General features: G+C 35.1%; 1 protein-coding gene across 1 annotated transcript in view; it reads left to right on the top strand.

The window, feature by feature from the left end:
• Nucleotides 1-22,500, top strand: part of LOC118763783 — a 33,548-nt gene that overhangs the window by 677 nt on the left and 10,371 nt on the right. The window contains exons 2-3 of the mRNA XM_036503524.1: nt 18,638-18,775; nt 20,992-21,139. Of these exons, the coding sequence (XP_036359417.1) occupies nt 18,709-18,775; nt 20,992-21,139 (215 nt within the window). The 5' untranslated portion in view covers nt 18,638-18,708. The remainder of the gene's footprint in view (nt 1-18,637; nt 18,776-20,991; nt 21,140-22,500) is intronic.

The raw sequence follows: 22,500 nt of genomic DNA, 5'->3' as shown, positions 1-22,500 counted from the left end.
TGGACATTGAAAGAAGAAGTATGCAGCCACCAGATAACATGGAGCCAGAAAATACTGCAGCTAAATATAATTATACCTAAGATCTCCAAGAAGTTAAGGAGATAGACAAAGAAAATGTCTCTACTTCAGCATAGAAGTTACTAAAAATATCAACTGCCACTGATTTTTTTGTCTTTATGGTGTCTATATATATATGTGTATGTATGTAGAAAGTAAAAAGTAATAAAGATGGCTGGAAGAAATTTAAAACAGAAAAAGAAATAATTCCCCGTCACTAAAAGTCATTAAGGACCTAAAGGGGATCAACATTGCTAGATATAGAAGTCAAAGATATCTTAGCCAAAATACTGCAGCTAAATATAATCGAAATCAACAGATAACATCTTAAATATTAGGGATGAAACCTTATTTCCTTGCATACACAAACATTTCAAAGAGGAACAACCATCCACTCCACCAATCCCACCAGGATAGTTTCTTTCTCTGAATGTAACCATTGAATATATACAACATACAAACTCCATGCATAGATGATATAGCCCCCCACCCTTGATGAACTCCCTCGGTGCACAAACATGCGAACATGGAAATTCACCATCCAACATGGTTTTCACTCCAAAAGTCACACCAAACGGAAATAGTCGTTCAAAATGTGTCATTCAAGAGATGCGCTCCTTGATTCCGTGTTTATCTTTTTACGAGCCATTTTGTGAATTTTCGAGATTCTTTGTGTTTTCATCAAAAATGGAGACGAACACCATTCCTCCATGTGATCAACTTTAAAAATTGTTAAGATATTAAGATAATTTTCTTAACATGAAACCAATGCTAACCTTAATATAGAAATAAAGAAATTTTTTCCACCAATGCAATGTTGTGCACTCATTCTCACTGTTCGACCTTTGCGTATGTTGACAGATTGTTTATATATTTGTTACATTGAGTGGCTTATAAGAAATCACCAGGTTTCGATGACTATGTCCATCTTATCAACTATTAAGAATTGAAAATCAGGGATTAGGGAATAAAAAATAATTAGAAATCAAAAATAGGGTGTTCTCATATTTTGTGCAGAATTATGAAAATGTGTGAAATTTCATCTTAGTATCTGATCTTGTAGCTATTGTCTATGTAAGGCTCTGGAATGGAGTTCAAAGGATCGAGTTTCAGGAATCCTTTTGAAATGAAAAGAATTTTTCTGAATTGAATAGCGAGTATTTATTCAGGATATGACCAGCTGGCAGCGCGCGCGTACACGTGTCTTAGGTTTTCTTGTGGGCATGCTGTTTTGGGGAAGCAAATATTTTTGTGTCAAACATTTTAAATTTCATTTTTATTCAGAAAAGGTTATCTGCATGAATATACTGTGTTAAATTGGTTTCATCGGGGATGGGTGGTGGTGGTGCAAGAATTTTATTGAGTTATCAGTTAACAAATTCCTTTTTTACTGAGAATAGGGTCGGCTGTGTGCGTATACTCTGTTCAATAGGATTTCTAAGATGGTCGATAATAGATTTGAAAGAGTTTCGGACGACATATTTTTCAACTGCTTTGTGGTACGTGTGTGTGTTTGTTTTTTGCCGTATGCTTTTATTTTTCTGGTATGTGTGATTTTGTAGTGTGTGTTGTTTGTTTTTTTGTTTCTGTGCTTGTTTCTTTGTTTTATTTTGTGGTGTGTGTACGTGTTATGTTTTTGAAAATATATTGATTTGTATGTAAGCTTGTTTTGTGGTATGTGCGGGTTGAATTCTTTGAGAATAAATAGTAGCAGTAGTAGTAGTAATTGCTGTTGTGTTTGTATTTGTTCGATTTTTGTTGTGTGTGCGTGTGTTTTTTTTTTTAGGAACATTTTGTTTTGTGTGATCGTGTGTGCTTTTTGTTTTAGGAATATGTTTTGGGTAAGGAATAATTTTTGTGTCAAAAATGTATTGAAGTGTATAATTCTTTATGTGTGGGTGTGTGTAAACTATTGATCCTTATATATTGATTGATTCTCAGTTGTAGTTCATATTTACTGAGGAGTTGTTTCATTTATTTATTTATTCTCTGTTGTTGGATGAAAGAGACCGAAAATTTGTAGAGGTGGGAGATGAAAAGGTGGGTAAATCCATTCCTGCAAAATCTACAAGTGACAGAACATAGCACTAGACACCCAGTGTGAGCATATTGTGAATCTTCCCTTTGAAAATTGAAAACAGAAACACCAAATCAAACTTCACAAAACATGATTGGAAGAGCATATTGGTCCTATAAGAAAACATTGAAATAACCATTAAAGAAGCCGATAAATTAAGTACAGTAATCACATGGACACACAGTACAATAAAGGTATAACACAACGTTATAAGACATAATTATTATGAAAAAGCAATCGAAAATAATGGTCAATCTCCGACCTTTTCTAAAGAAGTACCACAAAGGCATAACCAGCAAAGAAATCAAGTACATGCGCCACTTTAAATGCAAAACTAGCAATTTTACTGTCTACCGTAAGTACACAAATACAAACTAATAAGTGATGTTTGTAAATCCTCGACAGATATATACATACATTTAGCGTCTCCATTTAAAGCTCAGACTGATCATCGCAGGCCTTGCATGTGAAACTCACAGACTAAGCAACTTCTTGAATATTCTCGTAAAACCCTTACTAAAACATGTACTGAGCGAAATATGACATGACACAGACGTCGTGAATTATTTGCCCAAAACGGTAAGTGAACACACAGTTTATGCTTCTTTTGTCGTTGTTAACTTATACACAAATATACCTCATGACAATGGAATAATTGCAATCCAATAATGGTTAGACACATACCAATCTGAAGTACTGGCACGCATTGAAAAAAACTTTATCATTGATCGGCTCAAATTCACACTGCAGAACAACTACTCCACCTTGATCAGCATACCGACAAATATCATGAACTGCACTGGGTACGAAGGTAGTTCCCACATATGCAAATATAGTCATGGGATTCCACGGACAAAATCAATTTAAAACCAATCTCTTCTGGGCACTCATCATACACTACTTAAAAATTAATCGGAAAAGGAACCTTGATTATTGTTTTATCTTATGGTAGGATAACCTTGATACGCTGACAAAAATTAAAAAATATGCTGGACAATCCAGGCAACAACATCCAATTCACAATGGAGTTTAACTCCAAGGAACTTGCCTTTCTAGACATTTCAGTCACAAACACGGTTAGGAAAATAGAAACGGACATTCTCAATTAAGTCTACGGATTCCAAGCAGTACCTTCTGTTTACATAAAGTCACCCAAAACACATAAAATCGAACCTTATCTTTAAGCTACCAAAGCGGATATGTACAATAGTATCAGACACACCTAAATGTGAAGAAAGACTGGATGAACTGAAGAACATTCTCAGCCAAAAATAGACAGAACAAAACATATTGATATCCGGGAACTAAGGAAAGCAAAAATCAAAACATCTATATATGCGTATATATAAATAAATGTATATGTGTATATAAATATACGTATATTCATGTCTTTAATTATGTATGTATATATGACTATGTCTATGCTAATGTATAATTGTATATCTCTGTAAATATATGTACAATTCTAATTTACATTAATTTCATTCTCATTGTCTTCTATATTTTATTTGAATTATTTATAATATTTACTTATATCTTCAAATACCTAAATTTTTAAAATTTTAAATTGTTCATATTTCTCTTGATATCAATGCCAATATTACGCAAATATTGCCTCTAAATACTTTTATTTAATTTCAGTTTGTTGTTGTTGTTGTTGTTATTATTATTATTATTATTATTATTATTATTATTATTATTATTATTAGTATTATTATTGTTATTATTGTTGTTGTTGTTGCTCTACAGCCGAAGTCAACATTACCGTTCATCCTTTCGGGGTCGATAAATTAAGTACCAGTGAAACACTGGGGTAGATGTAATCGACTAGTCCCCTCCCCCAAAATTCCAGACTATCATTCCAGATTATTATTATCATTATCATTATTAACGCTATGCGTTAAGACGTCGAGCTAGTAGAATCGTTAGCGCGCTGGACGAAATGCTTGGCGGTATTTCGTCTGCCGCTACGTTTTGAGTTCAAATTCCGCCGAGGTCGATTTTGCCTTTCATCCTTTCGGGGTCGATAAATTATGGACTAGTTGCGTACTGGGGTCGACCTAATCGACTGGCCCCAACACCTCCAAAATTTTGGGCCTTGTGCCTAGAGTCGAAAAGAATGGGTACTAGTTAGTTTTAATTACGTTATCTACCCACCAAATTCTCTTCCATTTATTAGACAATCATTTTATTTTATATCAATTTTATTATTATTGTCTTCTATGATATTTTAAATATTGACTTCATATATATGTACTGATATATATATATAGCGACTATTAATAATAATACTGTAATTGTTCTTGTTGTTGTTGTTTTTTTTGTTTCCCGTTTGGATTAAAATTATATATATATATATATATATATATATATATAAATACGCAACAAGAATAACTTCGGTAATTTGGTACGATCGTTTTACGCTACATCATTTTATTAAATGTTGTAAGTATTACAACAGTTTTAAAATGTTGTGTAATCATCAGCCATAAATAGAGGTTTTCCATTAATACATAATTTTCATATCAATTGATAACATTATAGAGAAGGTAGATATATAGACAAGGATGTCGATTTGAATTTTAAGAACATCAAGATAGTAGAGTTTATCAACTGACTGAAGGATATTTAGAATATTCAGTTGTTTTGAACTGCTAGAAGGTTTGGGAAGAATGATCAATTGAAAGGAGACAAGAAAGATTTTCTATTTATAAAAATTCTGGTGCATCTAACTTAAGTGCCATATTCATTTAAAGCTAAATTTTGTTGAACTTATATACATAGCAAAAATTTCGATTCAGATGAATATGGTACTTAAGTTGAGGCACCAGAATTTAGTACAGTATTATCCATACAATTTCAAAGTAGGGTGGTTAAAATCAAAATAAGCAACAAGGATATCCAGGGGTAATGAAGTACGATCGTTTCAAGCAACTCCATTTAATTGAACAATGCAATCATTACATCAATTTAAAATGTGGAATAATCTTCAGCTGCACAAAGACATAGAATTTAATTAAATTAGAACAGATGGACACATTACTATAATTATACCTAAGATCTCCAAGAAGTTAAGGAGATAGACAAAGAAAATGTCTCTACTTCAGCATAGAAGTTACTAAAAATATCAACTGCCACTGATTTTTTGTCTTTATTGTGTCTATATATATATGTGTATGTATGTATGTAGAAAGTAATACAGATGGCTAGAAGAAATTTAAAACAGAAAAAGAAATAATTCCCCGTCACTAAAAGTCATCAAGGCCCTAAAGGGCATCAACATTGCTAGATATAGAAGTCAAAGATATCTTAGCCAAAAATGTCGCACGCTTTATTTGAACTGTTAAAGCAGACAAGAACTCCCCACCGTAATCGAGATGCATTAGATTAGCATGTTTATTTCGTATAAGAAATTAATACTCGTCAGTAATGCTTACTTCCATTTCTGATTTGAAATTGAAGGAATTGTATTTGTTTACTTCCTTTTTCTGTACGATCCTGGAGTCAGATAAGTACGCAACTTCGCTTTTCTTTATCTAAAATTATGTGAGAGAAAAGTGCATGCCATCAAAGTGACACAGGAGTAAAATATACGATACCCAGTATATCCATCATGGCTACCCGTCTGATAGGGATGCACCAGGCACATGTATCACAACTATGGTGATTTAATATCAAGATAAACTGGATCCCACCTTGCAGGTGGGATTCAGTTAGAATTTTCTTCAGGTTGAGTAGCCCATCCCGCTAAAAAGGTCCCTGAAAAAGGCGAATTATTCAAACCCCAAAGAATTCCTCTCGACACATGGATATAATGCTCACCCAATACTTCTGCTCGTGATTAGAGATATACATATCGCCAGCCACTAAGAGATATGCTTAACTGGTTAAGGTCAAACAACTGACAAACAACTCTGCAGTATTGAGCAGAATATTTGGTGTAGGCCATCTTTTATACCAATACGAAACAATGTACATGATAACACTTCCTATCAGTTAAGATTAGAAGTCATGATAGCCACTGCCTGGTACTGCATCAGGACATCTGTTATTATTATTATTATTATATTATTATTATTATTATTATTATTATTATTATTATTATTATTATTATTATTATTATTTTGTTGTTGTTGTTGTTGTTGTTATTGTTATTATTATTATTATTATTATTATTATTATTATATTATTATTATTATTATTATTCAGTAGTTTTATTTTTATAACCTGCTTTCACTTCACTACCGTGCGCAGGTCTGTGTGCTTGGGTATGTGCTGTGATATGTTGTGATGCTCTGATGGTTATTGTATGGAAAGTGTTCTGCGTAGGATGTGTGCAGTGCCTAGTAGTGCAATTTTCTGTATGTTATATGTGTCTGTAAGTCCTGGTGTTTTTGTTATGTATTTGTTTGAATATTTTTTTTACCATGCCTAATGCACCTACTATGATAGGAATTGTTTCTGTTTTTAGATTCCACATTCTAGTTACCTCTATTTCCCGGTCTTTGTATTTTGAAAGTTTTCTCCATTTCTTTTAGAGAAACGTTGTCATCTGCTGGTATTGATACATCAATTAGAAAGCATTTTTTTTTCTTCATGATCTCTGACAACTATATCTGGTCTGTTGGCCTTAATTTCTCTATCTGTGTGTATTGGCATATCCCAGGGTATGTTTGCTTTCACGTTTTCTGTGACCTTTTCTGGTGTGAACCTATACCATCTTTTTTCTGTTGTTATTCCATAATGTTGGCATAGCTTCCAGTGTATGTAGGTCCCAACTCTGTCGTGTCTGTGAATATATTCCTTCTTAGCCAGGACTGGGTAGCCAGAGACAATATGATTTATTGTTTCTTGTCCATCTCCACATATTCTGCAGTTACTTGTTATATTTCTTTTCATTACATGTTTTTGGTAATTTCTGGTGGGGAAGCTTTGTGCTGCAATTAAAAATCCCTCTGTCTCTGCTTTGAGTCCTGAGCTTCTCAACCACTGTTGGGATTTTTCCTTGTCTATTTCTTTTGCATTTAGTTTAGTCCAGGACTTGCCATGAATGGGGCTTTTCTTGCCATCGCTATTATTATAAATATTATTATTATTATTATTATTATTATTATTATTATTATTGAGTGAGAGAGCAGTGCATGCCATCAAAGTGACACTGGGGTAAAATATACGAAGCCCAGTATACTCATCATGACTACCCGTCTGATAAGTGTACACTAGGCACATGCATCACAACCATATGTTCGCGACATGGTGATCTCATATCAAAATAAACAGCACATGACCTTGCAGGTGAGGCCCAGTTAGAATTTTCGTCAGGTCGAGTAACCCATCCCACTCGAAAGGTCCCTGAATAAGGGTTGTTTAAGGATGTTGAACGAAACACCCATGTTTCCAGAGGTGAATTATTCAAACCCCAAAGAATCCCTCTCAACACATGGCTATGATGCTCCCCACTACTTCTGCTCGTGATCAGAGATGCACATATCGTCAGCCACTAAGGGACATGCTCAACTGGTTAAAGTCAAACAACTGAGAAGCAAATCTGTGGTATTGAGCAGAATATTTGCTGTAGCCCATCTTTTATACCAAGACAAAACAATGTACATGATAACATTTCCAATCAGTTAAGATCAGAAGCCATGAGAGCCACTTCCTGGTACAGCATCAGGGCATTTATTATTATTATTATTATTATTATTATATTATTATTATTATTATTATTATTATTATTATTCTATGTTTGACTTTTGCTTTATATTTGTACAAGTTGGCTCCAAGTCTCACCCTGAGACCTCAAGAGACAACAGGTTGGAAGTTCATTTTGTTGTTATGCCTAGTGTGCCATATATTGGGGGGGGGGGAGTTTTGGTGTTGTACTAATGAATGTCTAAAAAAAAATGTTTTTAAAAACCGAAAATTATGTTTGTTTTAAACCTTGAGATTACATAGAAAGTATTTTGCGTAGGATATGAGCAGTTCCCATGAGCACTATCTTTTGAATTTCTGCCATTTTGGGGTTTCCTGGTATGAGAGTTATGTAGCTATCAGCCCCTTTTGCTATCATTCCCAGGGCACCTATGACAACAGGTATTGTTTTAGTCTTCAGGTTCCACATTTTGCTGATTTCTATTTCAAGATCTTTATATTTGCTCAGTTTTTTGGTAGGTCTTGACAGATACGTTTATATCGATTGGGACAGTCATATCAATGAGGAGGCATGTTCTTTGTTTGAAGACTTTCAATATGATGTCTGGCCTATTTGCATCTATCTTTCTGTCAGTTTGAATGGTGAAGTTCCAGAGGAGTGAGATGTGGTCATTTTCAAGCACTGGGGGTGGTTTGTGTTCCCACCAGTTTTTTTCGTGGGGCAAATCCAGGTTTTTGCAGATTACCCAGTGAATATATTGTGCAGCTCTATCGTGTCTGTTGAGATACTCTGTAGGCGCTAGAAGACTGCACTTGGAGACCACATGGTCAATGGTTTCATTTTGTTGCTTGCATACACGACACGTTGGACTGCTTCTGATCTTTAATATGTTGGCCTGGTAGTTTCTTGTTGGTAGGCATTGATCTTGAGCTGCTATGATAAACCCCTCTGTTTCAGATTTTAAGCCAGAGGCCATTAGCCATTGATGGGTCAGGGCTTTGTCGATATCTGCATTATTCACTCTCTTTGGGTATTTGCCATAGAGAGGTTTTTCTTGCCATTTATCATTCAGAATATCTAAGGCCGCAGATTTAGCACGGGTTTTCATGCGCTTAGCTTTTTCTGTGCCTGTTTCTTGTATGTCTATCTCTAATTCCGAAATTTGTTGTATTCGGAAATCACTTAGATATTCCTTTGCCTGTTTTGTTACTGAGTATGATGTTTTCTTGCTTTCATGTTTTGAGACAAGTTTTAACATCCAGTCCTCAGAGTTTTTCATGTAGGTGTCTAGGCCAATTGTAGCAATCTTCATTGTTATTGCCAGTTGTAAAAGTCCACGGCCTTCCTCTTTTCTTGGCACATAAAGTCGTTCTGTATCTGCCTTAGGGTGGTGCATTCTATGCATTGTCAACAGTTTTCGTATTTTTCTGTCAAGATTACATATTTCAGTAATTGACTAGTTAACGATATTGAAACTTTATTATTATTATTATTATTATTATTATTATTATTATTATTATTATATTATTATTATTTATTATTATTATTATTATTATTATATTATTAATTATTTGAGTGAGAGAGCAGTTCATGCCATCAAAGTGACACTGGGGTAAAATATACGAAGCCCAATATACCCATCATGACTACCTGTCTGATAAGGCACACCAGGCACATGCATCACAACCATATGTGCGCGACATGGTGATCTCATATCAGATAACTGCACATGACCTTGCAGGTGGGGCCCAGTTAGAATTTTTTTCAGGTTGAGTAGCCCATCCCGCTCAACCGGTCCCTGAATAAGGGTTGTTTAAGGATGTTGAAAAAAAACAACCCATGTCTCCAGAGGTGAATATTCAAACCCCAAAGAATCCCTCTCAACACAATGGCTATGATACTCCCCCCACTACTTCTGCTCGTGATCAGAGATGCACATCGTCAGCCACTAAGGGACATGCTCAACTGGTTAAGGTCAAACAACTGACAAGCAATCTGTGGTATTGAGCAGAATATGCTGTAGCCCATCTTTTATACCAAGACAAAACAATGTACATAATAACGCTTCCAATCAGTTAAGATCAGAAGCCATGAGAGCCCCTTCCTGGTACTGCATCAGGGCATTTATTATTATTATTATTATCATTATTATTATTATTATTATTATATTATTATTATTATTATTGCTATATTATTATTTATTATTATTATTATTTATTATTATTATTATTATTATTATTATTATTATTATTGTATTATTAATTATTATTATTATTATTATTATTAATTAATTATTATTGCTATTATTATTATTATTATTATTATTATTATTTATTATTATTATTATTATTATTGCTATTATTATTATTATTATTATTATTATTATTATTATTATTATTGCTATTATTATTATTTATTATTATTATTAATTATTATTATTATTGCATTTTATTATTATTATTATTATTATTATTAATTGCTATTATTATTAATTATTATTATTATTATTATTATTGCTATTATTATTATTATATTATTATTATTATTAATTAATTATTATTATTAATTTTATTGCTATTATTATTATTATTATTATTATTTATTATTATTATTATTGCTATTAATTATTATTATTATTATTATTATTATTATTATTATTATTATTATTATTATTATTATTATTGCTATTATTTTATTATTATTATTCTATCTATGTTTGACGTTTGCTTTATATTTGTACAAGTTGGCTCCAAGTCTCACCCAGAGACCTCAAGAGACAACAGGGTTGGAAGTTCATGTTGTTGTTATGCCTAGTGTGCCATATATTTGGGGGGTGGGGATGTTGTACTAATGAATGTCTAAAAAAAAAAAAAAGTTTTTTTTTTTTTTTTTTTTTTAAACCGAAAATTATGGTTGTTTTAAACCTTGAGGTTACATAGAGAGTATTTTGCGTAGGATATGAGCAGTTCCCATGAGCACTATCTTTTGAACTTCTGCCATTTTTGGGTTTCTTGGTATCTGAGTTGGTAGCTATCAGCCCCTTTTGCTATCATTCCCAGGGCACCTATGACAACAGGTATTGTTTTAGTCTTCAGCTTCCACATTTTGCTGATTTCTATTTCAAGATCTTTATATTTGCTCAGTTTTTTGGTAGGTCCTGACAGATACGTTTATATCGATTGGGACAGTCATATCAATGAGGAGGCATGTTCTTTGTTTGAAGTCTTTCAATATGATGTCTGGCCTATTTGCATCTATCTTCCTGTCAGTTTGAATGGTGAAGTTCCAGAGGAGTGAGATGTGGTCATTTTCAAGCACTGGGGGTGGTTTGTGTTCCCACCAGTTTTTTTCATGGGGCAAATCCAGGTTTTTACAGATTACCCAGTGAATATATTGTGCAGCTCTATAGTGCCTGTTTGATACTCTGTAGGCGCTAGAAGACTGCACTTGGAGACCACATGGTCAATGTTTCATTTTGTTGCTTGCATACACGACACGTTGGACTGCTTCTGATCTTTAATATGTTGGCCTGGTAGTTTCTTGTTGGTAGGCATTGATCTTGAGCTGCTATGATAAACCCCTCTGTTTCAGATTTTAAGCCAGAGGCCATTAGCCATTGATGGTCAGGGCTTTGTCGATATCTGCATTATTCGCTCTCTTTGGGTATTTGCCATAGAGAGGTTTTTCTTGCCATTTATTATTCAGAATATCTAAGGCCGCATTTTGGCACGGGTTTTCATGCGCCTAGCTTTTTCTGTGCTTGTTTCTTGTATGTCTATCTCTAATTCCGAAATTGGTTGTATTCGGAATTCACTTAGATATTCCTTTGCCTGTTTTGTGACTGAGTATGATGCTTTCTTGTTTTCATGTTTTGAGACAAGTTTTAACATCCAGTCCTCAGAGTTTTTCAGGTAGGTGTCTAGGCCAATTGTAGCAATCTTCATTGTTATTGCCAGTTGCAAAAGACCACGGCCTCCCTCTTTTCTTGGCAGATAGAGTCGTTCTGTATCTGCCTTAGGGTGGTGCATTCTATGCATTGTCAACAGTTTCCTTTTTTTTTTCTGTCGAGCTGACATATTTCAGTAATTGACCAGTAACAATATTGAAACTGTAAGTCACGACTGGTATAGCTAATGCATTGATTGCTTCGATCCTGTTTCTTGCATTCAGCTCTGTCTTGAGTATTGCTCTCACTCTTCGATAGCATTCTCTCCTGATCCTTTCCTTTATCTCTGAATGCCTTATTCCGTTCCCTTCAATTACCCCTAGGTACTTGTAGCTCTCCGCTGGGTCTAGTTCTTTTATGACATTCTGTTGGTCAAGGTTAACGTTAGATGTTTCTGTCATTTTTTTCCTTTGATAAAGGTAGCCTTTGCACATTTATCGAGGCCGAATTGCATTCTGATGTCGTCACTGAATTGTTTGACTATCGCTAGTAAGCCTTGAGTTGTTGATCATTTTTTGCAAAAAGCTTTAAATCATCCATGTAAACGAGATGATTTATATTTTTATCAAACATTTTATACCCTACTGCGCGTCATTGAGCAGCTTTGAGAGAGGTATTAAGGATAAACAAAAGAGGAGTGGTGACAGTGAGTCACCCTGGAAAATGCCACACGAAATTTTTACATCAGCATTTAGGGATTCACTGTCACTGTTCAGAGTTAGTGTGGTTCTCCATGATCTCATACTTACAGTCAAGAAGTTTCGCAGAGTTGGTGCTATCTTATACATTTCAAGGCATTTCCTAATCCAGCTATGTGGTAGGCTATCAAAAGCCTTTTTATAGTCTATCCAGGCTATTGATAAGTTTTTGTGTCGTTTGTGACAATCTTCTAAGATCATCTTATTGATGAGTAGTTGGTCTTTACAGCCGTAGGATCCACGTTTACATCCTTTCTGTTCATTAGGGAATATGCTGCTGTCTGTTAAAAAACTATAGGTATATTCCGTCAGGACAGATGTTAGTGTTTTGTACATAGTTGTTAAGCAGGTTATGGGTCTATAGTTTTTTGGTTCATTTGTTTCTTCACTTTTTGGAAGCAGGAATGTTAACCCATTAACTAGCCAAGGAGGCATCCTACTAGGGTGTTGCAAAACATCATTGTACATTTCTGTTAGCAGTTCATGGCTCTCTGGGAAGGCATTCAGCCAGAAGTTAGGAATTTTATCCTTTCCTGGAGACTTCCATTTGCTTGACCTCCTGAGAGCAGATCTTATATCTTCTACCTTGACACCCTCCCACTTTTGCTCTTCTAAGGGGTCCAGTTCTGTAGATATTCTGTCAATCCAGGGGGCCTCTTCGTTGTGTGTTTTTTCTTCTGCCCAGATTTTATTCCAAAATCTCTGCACTTCTTCTTTTGATGGTACAGACCCTGCAGTAAACGCTGTTTTGCCTATCTTCCTGTAAAAATTCTTGGTGTTATTTTTGAACATGTTGTTGTCCTTGAAAAATCTAACACGCTTTTCATACCTCGCTATGCGGGCAGCTTTGGCAGATACCTTTTGTTTGATGGTTTATGGTGGCATCAATATCAAGTATAGTTTTCATATTGTATTTTTTCAGTAATTTTTGGGTTTTTGTAGGTTTGGTAGTCTTGTGAGCCTTAAGGTTTTTCAAATATTCAATGTCAGATCTAAATACTTTAATTTGTTGTTGCAGACGCTCTTGCCAAGAAGGCTTTTTGTGGACTGTTGCCGTTTTCTAATCTTTACACCACATAGGATCGTTGAGATTTTCGCGGATGCATAGTATAGGTGGTTGAGGTTTGTGATATCAACATCATTAACTGAAATTATATCCTTAAGTGCAAGCCGGATTTTACCAATTATTTTCATGTTTTGGTTAGAGTTGCGGATTTTAGGAAGTGTATCACGCTCATCCATGCTGGTTTCTTTAATTTTCAGCCATTCAATCATGATTTGATTTTTTAGCTCATGTAGTTCTGTTGGGTCAATATTTGTGTGACTTTCTTTATCTATTTGATGCTCATCTGTCTTAGTGTTTATGATTGGTTCAGGGCGTATTTCACTTTGCCTATCACTTATACTAACTCTTTCAATCCTCTCTTCGTTTTTAATCCGCCCTGGGCTGGTCTATAATCATTTCCTCTGTATTATCTTCTCTAGCTGCAGCTTCGTTCATTTTATCCGATATTGCTTGTCTAACCTGATCAATCTCTACTTCAGTCAGTAATTTCTTTTTTATAATGTTTCTTCTAACATTGGCAAGCTTGTTACTGTCTATGTAGGGTCTTACTTCAGGGTGTTTCTGTCTCCAGTTTAAGTATGCTTGTACAGTGCTACTTATCTGTGGGGAAATATATGGCATGGTAGAAGGCCTCAAGAACTTCTTTATTATCTTCCCTAGACCATTTTTCCTTCTTTTTCTTTTGATTATTTGGTGATGAGCATGGATGGCCATCTGTTGGAATATTCCGGTTGTGGGGTTCGTCCAGCTCCTGTGTGTTGGGAAGATTTGATCCAGTAACTGATTTTTCAATCAGGATTTGGTTCAATTTTCGGGTACGTGGTCTTTGTAATCCGCGCAATGACCAATGCGGTTTATTGTTTGATTTGTTGACCTTGAAGCATGACGAGCATCCATTCTTATATTAGGAATGGCTCTGTCAGTTTAGGGTTCACTACATGTAAGCATTGCTCATAGCGCCGCTTCTTAAGACTAGCAGATCTATATTCGTCTGTATTTTTTTTGTTGATAGTTTTATCTCCGGACATTTTTTTTTTTTTCCCCTCCTTTCCTCCTCCTTTCCTTACTTCAAGGCTTACTGTGTCTGTATTAGTTCGAAATAATGAGAATAAAATACGGAGAAGGAAACGAAAAGAAAGGGAAAAAGACGGGATCTGTCAGTTATTATTGTTATTACTATCATCTTCACCACCATCACCATCATCAGCAACACCACCATCACCATCATCATCTTCAATGTGTAGCCACAGCCACCATCAACACTCCATTGTGTTGGAGAATGGGTGGTTAAAGAATTCATGTTCTTTGGGTCTATAAATAGCCACGGTAGATGGTGGAGACAAAGGACGTTAATGGTCAGTAAAAGGTCAAACCTGTTTACGTTTATTTATTTATTTATTTATTTATTTATTTATTATTTTTTTTACCCTTTCTCTTTTCTTCTTCACCACATGCATATGTATATGTATATATATTAAGGTATGTAGAAAAATACAACATGGACAAGAACGTATAACTCTTAGAAGACGATACAATAAACATGGACAGGACATTCGAACCCCTCAGTCTTCAGTCAAGAACCGGATCATCGTAGTAATTTCGGCTGATTAATCTTGAGATTACTAGATCACGGCCAGCCCTCCAAGAAAAACTAAGCAACGAGCCATTAGAAAAACTAAGCTGGAAGCGTATTTCCTGTAAGATCGAATGCATACGAACACCAGGACAGCAAAAGGGACAATATAAAAAAAAAAAAAAAACAAAAAACAATAATGGATACAGAAACATGAAATACAGAAGCATTCACTCACAAATATCTGATGTTTTCGTCGAAGATTTTTTTTTTTTTCTTTTTTTTTAAATAACTTTCTGAGTTCAATGTTATGTATATATTTTTTAAATTTCTGAATTCAGTTGTATGTATATAGTAGTAGGTGCTTAATTCCATAACTTTTTATATCGTGCATTTAATTGTGTTGTTACAATAAAAGGTAATTTAAAAGGCAATTTTACACATTCTTATAGTCATGAGAGACGACTAAATGTAAATGTTCACACAGAATTGGAGATATGTATGTTTCTAATTTTTCGTTTTAGGTGTACGTTTGTATGAGCTGTAGATATGTAAGTTTTTTTTTTTTTTTTTACTTATTTTGAGGGTAATTCAAATTACTTACAGAAAACAGTAGATCTTCCAGTTTTCTACAGTTGACCTGCCGGGTTCGCTGTTGCCAGTTCAGAGCATCGTAAAAATACGTCCATCCTCTGTCACGTCCAGCCGCCTTATTCTTTTCTTCTTCTTCTTCTTCTTGCTTCTTCTTATTCTTATTATTCTTATTCTTTTCTTCTTCTTCTTCTTCTTCTTATTCTTCTTCTTCTTATTCTTCTTCTTCTTCTTCTTCTTTCTCTTCTTCTTCTTCCTTCGTCTTCTCTTTTTCTTCTTCTTTCGTCTTTTCTTTCGTTCTTCTTCTTCTTCTTCTTATTATTATTATTATTATTATTATTTTTCTGTTGTGTCTGGGGAGAGTCATTTTCTTTTCGTGCCTTATAATGTAACACACTCACCGGTAAAATTTCCACATATTTCTTATTTTTATTTTCCTAAAATTTTCGTTGTGTCTTGCAAACTTTTCAATAGTCTTGGCTCTGTCTGTTATTTACACTGCGTTCCTTTTTGTTTGTTTGTGCGCATGTGTGTGTGTGTCAGTGTGTGTGTGTGTGTGTGTGTGTGTGTGTGTGTGTGCCTATGCATGCATGTACCTATGTATGAGTGTATGTATGTATGTATATGTATATATGTGTGCATCTGTATGTATGTATCTTGTATAGTTTCATGTTTCTACATGTCCGTGTTTGTGTATTTTCTATGTATGTATGTGTGTGAGTGTGTATTTGTATATGTATGCACCTCTGTCTCTTTGTGTATGCAATATGAGATAATATGACGACAAAAAACAAAAAAAAGCAGTCCTTCATACGCAACCAACATGCCAAAGACCACCATGGAGGCAACTTGGGTCAACTTGAACATCCGCATCTTATCCAAGCACCCAAAAGACCCAACACTCAGACAAATTCGGGCGTACGTCCTTATAAATGAAACCTCCCCAATACTAAATAGGAAATATACATACCCACAGTTTACACAGGTAGAGTAGAATAGTTAGTGGACTGTTATGTAGATTCATGTAGATAGATGTATGTATGTGTGTGGGTGGGTGTGAGAGTGTGTGTATGCATATGTTTTTATTTGTATGTAAGCATATAGATATGAGAATAAACAGATCAACATACAGATGGATAGGTACATAGATAATAAGGACAGACAAGCACTCATACGCAAATGGAGACTGACACACATGATCATATATATACACACACACTTTACTCCACACAAGGACACATATGGAAACACGGATCCACACATATAGAGATGCACATCCATCCATACATACAAACATGGTACATGGTTGCATAACGCACACACACACACACACATGCACACATGAGGAGACAGAGGTGCGTACATATACAAACACACGCTCGCACACACACATACATAGAAAATACGCAAACACGGATATGTAAGCACATGGATATACAGGATACATACATACAAATGCACATACACATATATTCATACATACACATGCATACATACATACACACATACGTACATGCGTGCATGCACAGGCACACACACACAATGACCCACACACATGCGCACAAACAAACAAAAAGGAACGCAGTGTAAATAATGGACAGAGTCAAGACTATTGAAAAAGTTGCAACGAAAATTTTAGGAAAATGAAAATAAGAAATAAGTGGAAATTTTACCTGTGTATGTGTTATATTATCAGGCACAAAAAGAAAATGACTCTCCCCAGACACAACAGAATATGCTTCAACACACGAATTCATATACAATCTTGCAAAGGAAATCCAAAAACGAAATATTATTAATATTATTATTATTATTATTATTATTGAGTGAGAGAGCAGTTCATGCCATCAAAGTGACACTGGGGTAAAATATACGAAGCCCAATATACCCATCATGACTACCCGTCTGATAAGGGTACACCAGGCACATGCATCACAACCATATGTGCGCGACATGGTGATCTCATATCAAGATAAACAGCGCATGACCTTGCAAGTGGGGCCCAGTTAGAATTTTCTTCAGGTTGAGTAGCCCATCCCGCTCAAAAGGTCCCTGAATAAGGGTTGTTTAAGGATGTTGAAAGAACCACCCATGTTTCCAGAGGTGAATTATTCAAACCCCAAAGAATCCCTCTCAACACATGGCTATGATACTCCCCAACTACTTCTGCTCGTGATCAGAGATGCACATATCGTCAGCCGCTAAGGGACATGCTCAACTGGTTATGGTCAAACAACTGACAAGCAAATCTGTGGTATTGAGCAGAATATTTGCTGTAGCCCATCTTTATTATTATTATTATTATTATTATTATTATTATTATTATTATTATTATTACTATCATTATTATTATTATTATTATTATTATTATTATTATTATTATTATTATTATTATTATTATTCCTTCGTGACACAGTGTAAGTAAAAATGCACCGGAATATTTAGTCATCTGTCAAATCACAAGTACCTCAGACAGATCTTTCCTTTAGATGTGCGCTGTGCTCAGTAAGTCTGCTTTTTGCAAGACATTAATCTTGTATGGGATTTCTAGTTGCCTTAAGAAGTCTTGAAGTTTCAATGGGATTGAGCCCAACACTCCGTTCACCACTGGTATCGCTTTTACATTACTCTTTCGAATTCCATACAGTCTTACCATTTCCACTTTGAGTTCGGAGTACTTAGTAATTTTTTTCAACCTCTTTACTCACAGCATTCATGTCATTTGGTATGGCAACATCAATCATCTGATAGTATTTGTCTCTCTTTTGGTAAAGGAATCTATGTGTTTTCCAAAACGACTGGAAGAGGAGGTAAATGATTCCAACTGAATTTCATATATGAATTAGAAAGAAGCAAAGTATATATATTATCGAAAGCATCTTTATCTTCTAGCTTATAATAAATTTACCTCAGAAATTACCTATATATATATAAATATAATACTTAGTAGATATTATTATATCTATTTCTATTCAGATTGTGATGGATGTTCAGTTGAAGGTGAATGCCACTCTTACGGAGAGTTATGGGTAGAACAGACGGAGATTATGTGTGCTTTGAAATTATGCCGTTGGATGAGTGAAACTAGATGGAGAGTATATACAAGGAGTGTGTGTAAGTTACATAAATATATATACATATATATAATATATATATTCTATTTTCTATCCTTGTATATATTTGTGTTCTTTTCTGTCGAAGAGCGTAGACTCGAAATATAAAAGACTTTCTCACTTCCCGAACGTTAAACTAAAACATCTGTTTTTTGTTTACAGACCCGTCTTCGTCTTTTTTCTTTTTGTAAATTCTGACTATATATATATATATATATATATATATACATATATATATTCCCTTTCCAATTTCGAGTGCAGTGCCCTTCAAATTTTCTTAAGATCTTCTGAATTATCATTTCAACCAAGTTTCTTATAATAATTTAATTGGATCGTTAAACTGTGTTTATCAATGCAGAATATCTATCTTAGAAATGTGCTAACCAGCGGATGTCGAAACCCATCCTCCACCAACATTGCCATACAGTCAATGACATAGAATCTTCTTTGCAAGGATTGGTTAATAGAGCTATCAACGGCATCACCACGAAGGAAGTGTTCAGCAAAGCAGGAGATGAATAGTCGGATACGAGATAAAGCCGACGATTACGAATCATCTTAGTAAAATCTTAAATTAATCTCGACCTTAACAAACAAATTCCAATGCTGTTACAACGGTTTTAAAGATACTCGCATACCCACTCTGGTTTAATACACGCAATTTATTAACAAAAGCTATGCATACAGGCGCAGGAGTGGCTGTGTGGTAAGTAGCTTGCTAACCAACCACATGTTTCCGGGTTCAGTCCCACTGCGTGGCATCTTGGGCGAGTGTCTTCTGCTATAGCCCCGGGCCGACCAATGCCTTGTGAGTGGATTTGGTAGACGGAAACTGAAAGAAGCCTGTCGTATATATGTATATATATATATGTATGTGTGTGTGTGTGTTTGTGTGTCTGTGTTGTCGCCCTAGCATTGCTTGACAACCGATGCTGGTGTGTTTACGTCCCCGTCACAAAGCGGGTCGGCTAAAGTGACCGATAGAATAAGTACTGGGCTTACAAAGAATAAGTCCCGGGGTCGATTTGCTCGCCTGAAGGCGGTGCTCCAGCATGGCCGCAGTCAAATGACTGAAACACGTAAAAGAGTAAAAGATAGAGCATATGTATTGATGCATACGCTCCTGCGAATGCGAATACCTACACACGACAAATCCTCGCATCAAATAAGCACAAAAATACATCTAAATTACTTCCATAACTGTTATACGCAACCCTCCATTATAGATCGTTACATTACACTTAAGTCAAAATAGTATTCAGTTTTGTAATCATGTCCTCAGCTCTTGCAAAATCATAAGCAAAAAATATATAAGAACACAAGTTAGTAACATTATTCAACGAGGTTTAATGTGTAGCCTTTTTTTTTTAGCACGCTGCATTAAGAATACATTAAGGTTTTGAGTAAGTTCACTAAATGACAACTTTTATAAGTTGTGAAGGCGCGTGGCTTAGAGGTTTTGGTATTTGGCTCACAGTTCTGAGTGGGATTCCTGGCAGTGCATTGTGTGCTTAAGCAATACACTTTATTTCACGTTCTCCCAGTCAATTTAACTGGCAAAAATAAATTGCACCTGTAATTCGAAAGGACAGCCTTGTTACATTCTGAATCTTGCTCAGATCTACGCTGAGGGCACGCATACCTGTGGTCCGTTCAACCACTTGCACGTCAGTTTCACGAGCAGGAGATTCTGTTGATCAGATCAAGTGGAATACTGGACGTCGTAAACTGCATAGTGCCATTTTTACACTTATAATCAAATAGAATGCTTCAAATATCCTTCATTTTATTGGGGTATATGCTTATTGAAATGCCTTCTATCTCTCCTTAAAAAAAGCGAGGTACAGAATATTCATACGTTCAGTTTAATAAATTCCGATTTTTGGAATATGAGCTAATAAATTACGTTTAACAAACATCTAGACAAGAAAAACTCAAGGGTGAACTGGCAAAATAGTTAGCATGCCAGACAAAATGCTTATCAGAATTTCTTCTGGTTTTCGAGTTTGACTTTAAACTCCACTGAGGTCGACTTTGCATTTGATCCCTTCCAGATCGATAAAACAAGTAACTCTCGTGCATTAGAGTCGATGTAACCAACTTACCCGATCTCCTGAAACAGTTGACTTTTTGCAAAAGCTTTAAAACATTGTAGTTATAATTATGTCAAAGATATGTTTTTAAATGGAATAATAAATATTTTTTTGTCAACAACAGATTGTCGGGACAATCTTGGCAATTGTGTTAACACCGGTAAAACTTGGGCGAGCTTGGAAGGCGACCAATGCTGGACTCGCAAGTGCTCGATTACCGGAAGTAATAGCGTTCAAGTCATATCAAAATCAGGGGGAGATTGTTTTGAAAAGTGAGTATATATTTTGACTATTTAATTTAGCTTATATAATATATTTCCTCCATATCACTGTTGAAGTATCTTTGTAACACATGTTTTCTTCCGTTTTACCTCTAGCTCCAGTTAGTTCTCATTCAGACGTAAAAATATAAATGTAAGCATTTCCGGTTAGCTCTTTCAGTTGACAAACCATTGAAATCCTCCTTATTTAAAACTTTTAAAAAGTGTTTCGTTTTCAGCGAAGTCTATGACAGACTGTTTTCTGTTTCTTAAGTAGGACAGAATTAAAATTGAAAACACAAACACACACACACACACAACATGTTTCCGCTCCTGACTCCTCAAATTTCATTGGTCGACTCGGGGCTATATTAAATAGATCTTACACAATGTGACGCTTAGTGGAACTGAGCCTGAAAGCGCGTGATTGCAAAGCGACCCCACCCGGCTCATATATTTCAAATAAGTTTATAAACTACATAGATTACAGTGTTAAACAGAAGAGAGAAGACATATTTAATTTAATCTTGTCAGAAGATTAAATATAAGAACAGAAATCTATGGAAACATTTTAACGTTCAGATGTACACCGCAAAGGCAAACAATAATGTATGTATGTATGTATATCTATCTATCTATCTATCTATCTATCTATCTATCTATCTATCTATCTATCTATCTATCTATCTATCTATCTATCTATCTATCTGTCTATCTATCTATCTGTCTGTCTGTCTGTCTGTCTGTCTGTCTGTCTATCTATCTATCTATCTATCTATCTATCTATCTATCAATCTGTCTGTCTGTCTCTCTCCCTCTCTCTCTCTCTCTACCCCCTCTCTCTCTATCTCTCTCTCTCTCTCTATATATATATATATTATTGTGCTTGTATTTGTGCGTGTGCGCATGCTTGAGAGACAGAAACAAGTCTTCAGTCTTCTTGACAATCACATCGTCGCTTCTTTAATTCCACATCAATTTTGGAGAATTATTCATTCTTGATATTATCTCGACTTTCAATTTTAATGGAGTTCTACAAGCTACTAGTTATTCTCCAAAGAAAAAACAAACAAACTCATTGCTGATCCCATCGCCCTTTCAAACACTTTGATGAATTGGGAGGTGAGTAAGGGCAGGCGATAGTTAAGCCCAAGGGGCATTTCCCCTGTTTTTCTGAAAACTGGAATGCTAGATTGGGCTAAGAAGCATTTCACTATATAGCCTGAACCTCAAGAATCTTTCCAAAGGTTGTTCAAAGAGGATGTAAGATTATGTGTGATTTCGTCATGACACTAACAGGGACTCTATCAGGACCTACAGCAGAACAGGGCTGTATTTCATTTATTATTGCAATGATATCTCAGGCAATGAAG

Source organism: Octopus sinensis, linkage group LG6 (genome assembly GCF_006345805.1).
Source record: "Octopus sinensis linkage group LG6, ASM634580v1, whole genome shotgun sequence".
In the NCBI taxonomy this organism is placed as follows: domain Eukaryota; kingdom Metazoa; phylum Mollusca; class Cephalopoda; order Octopoda; family Octopodidae; genus Octopus; species Octopus sinensis.
Note: the sequence above shows the minus strand (reverse complement) of the source record. Positions and strands in the feature narration are given on the sequence as shown.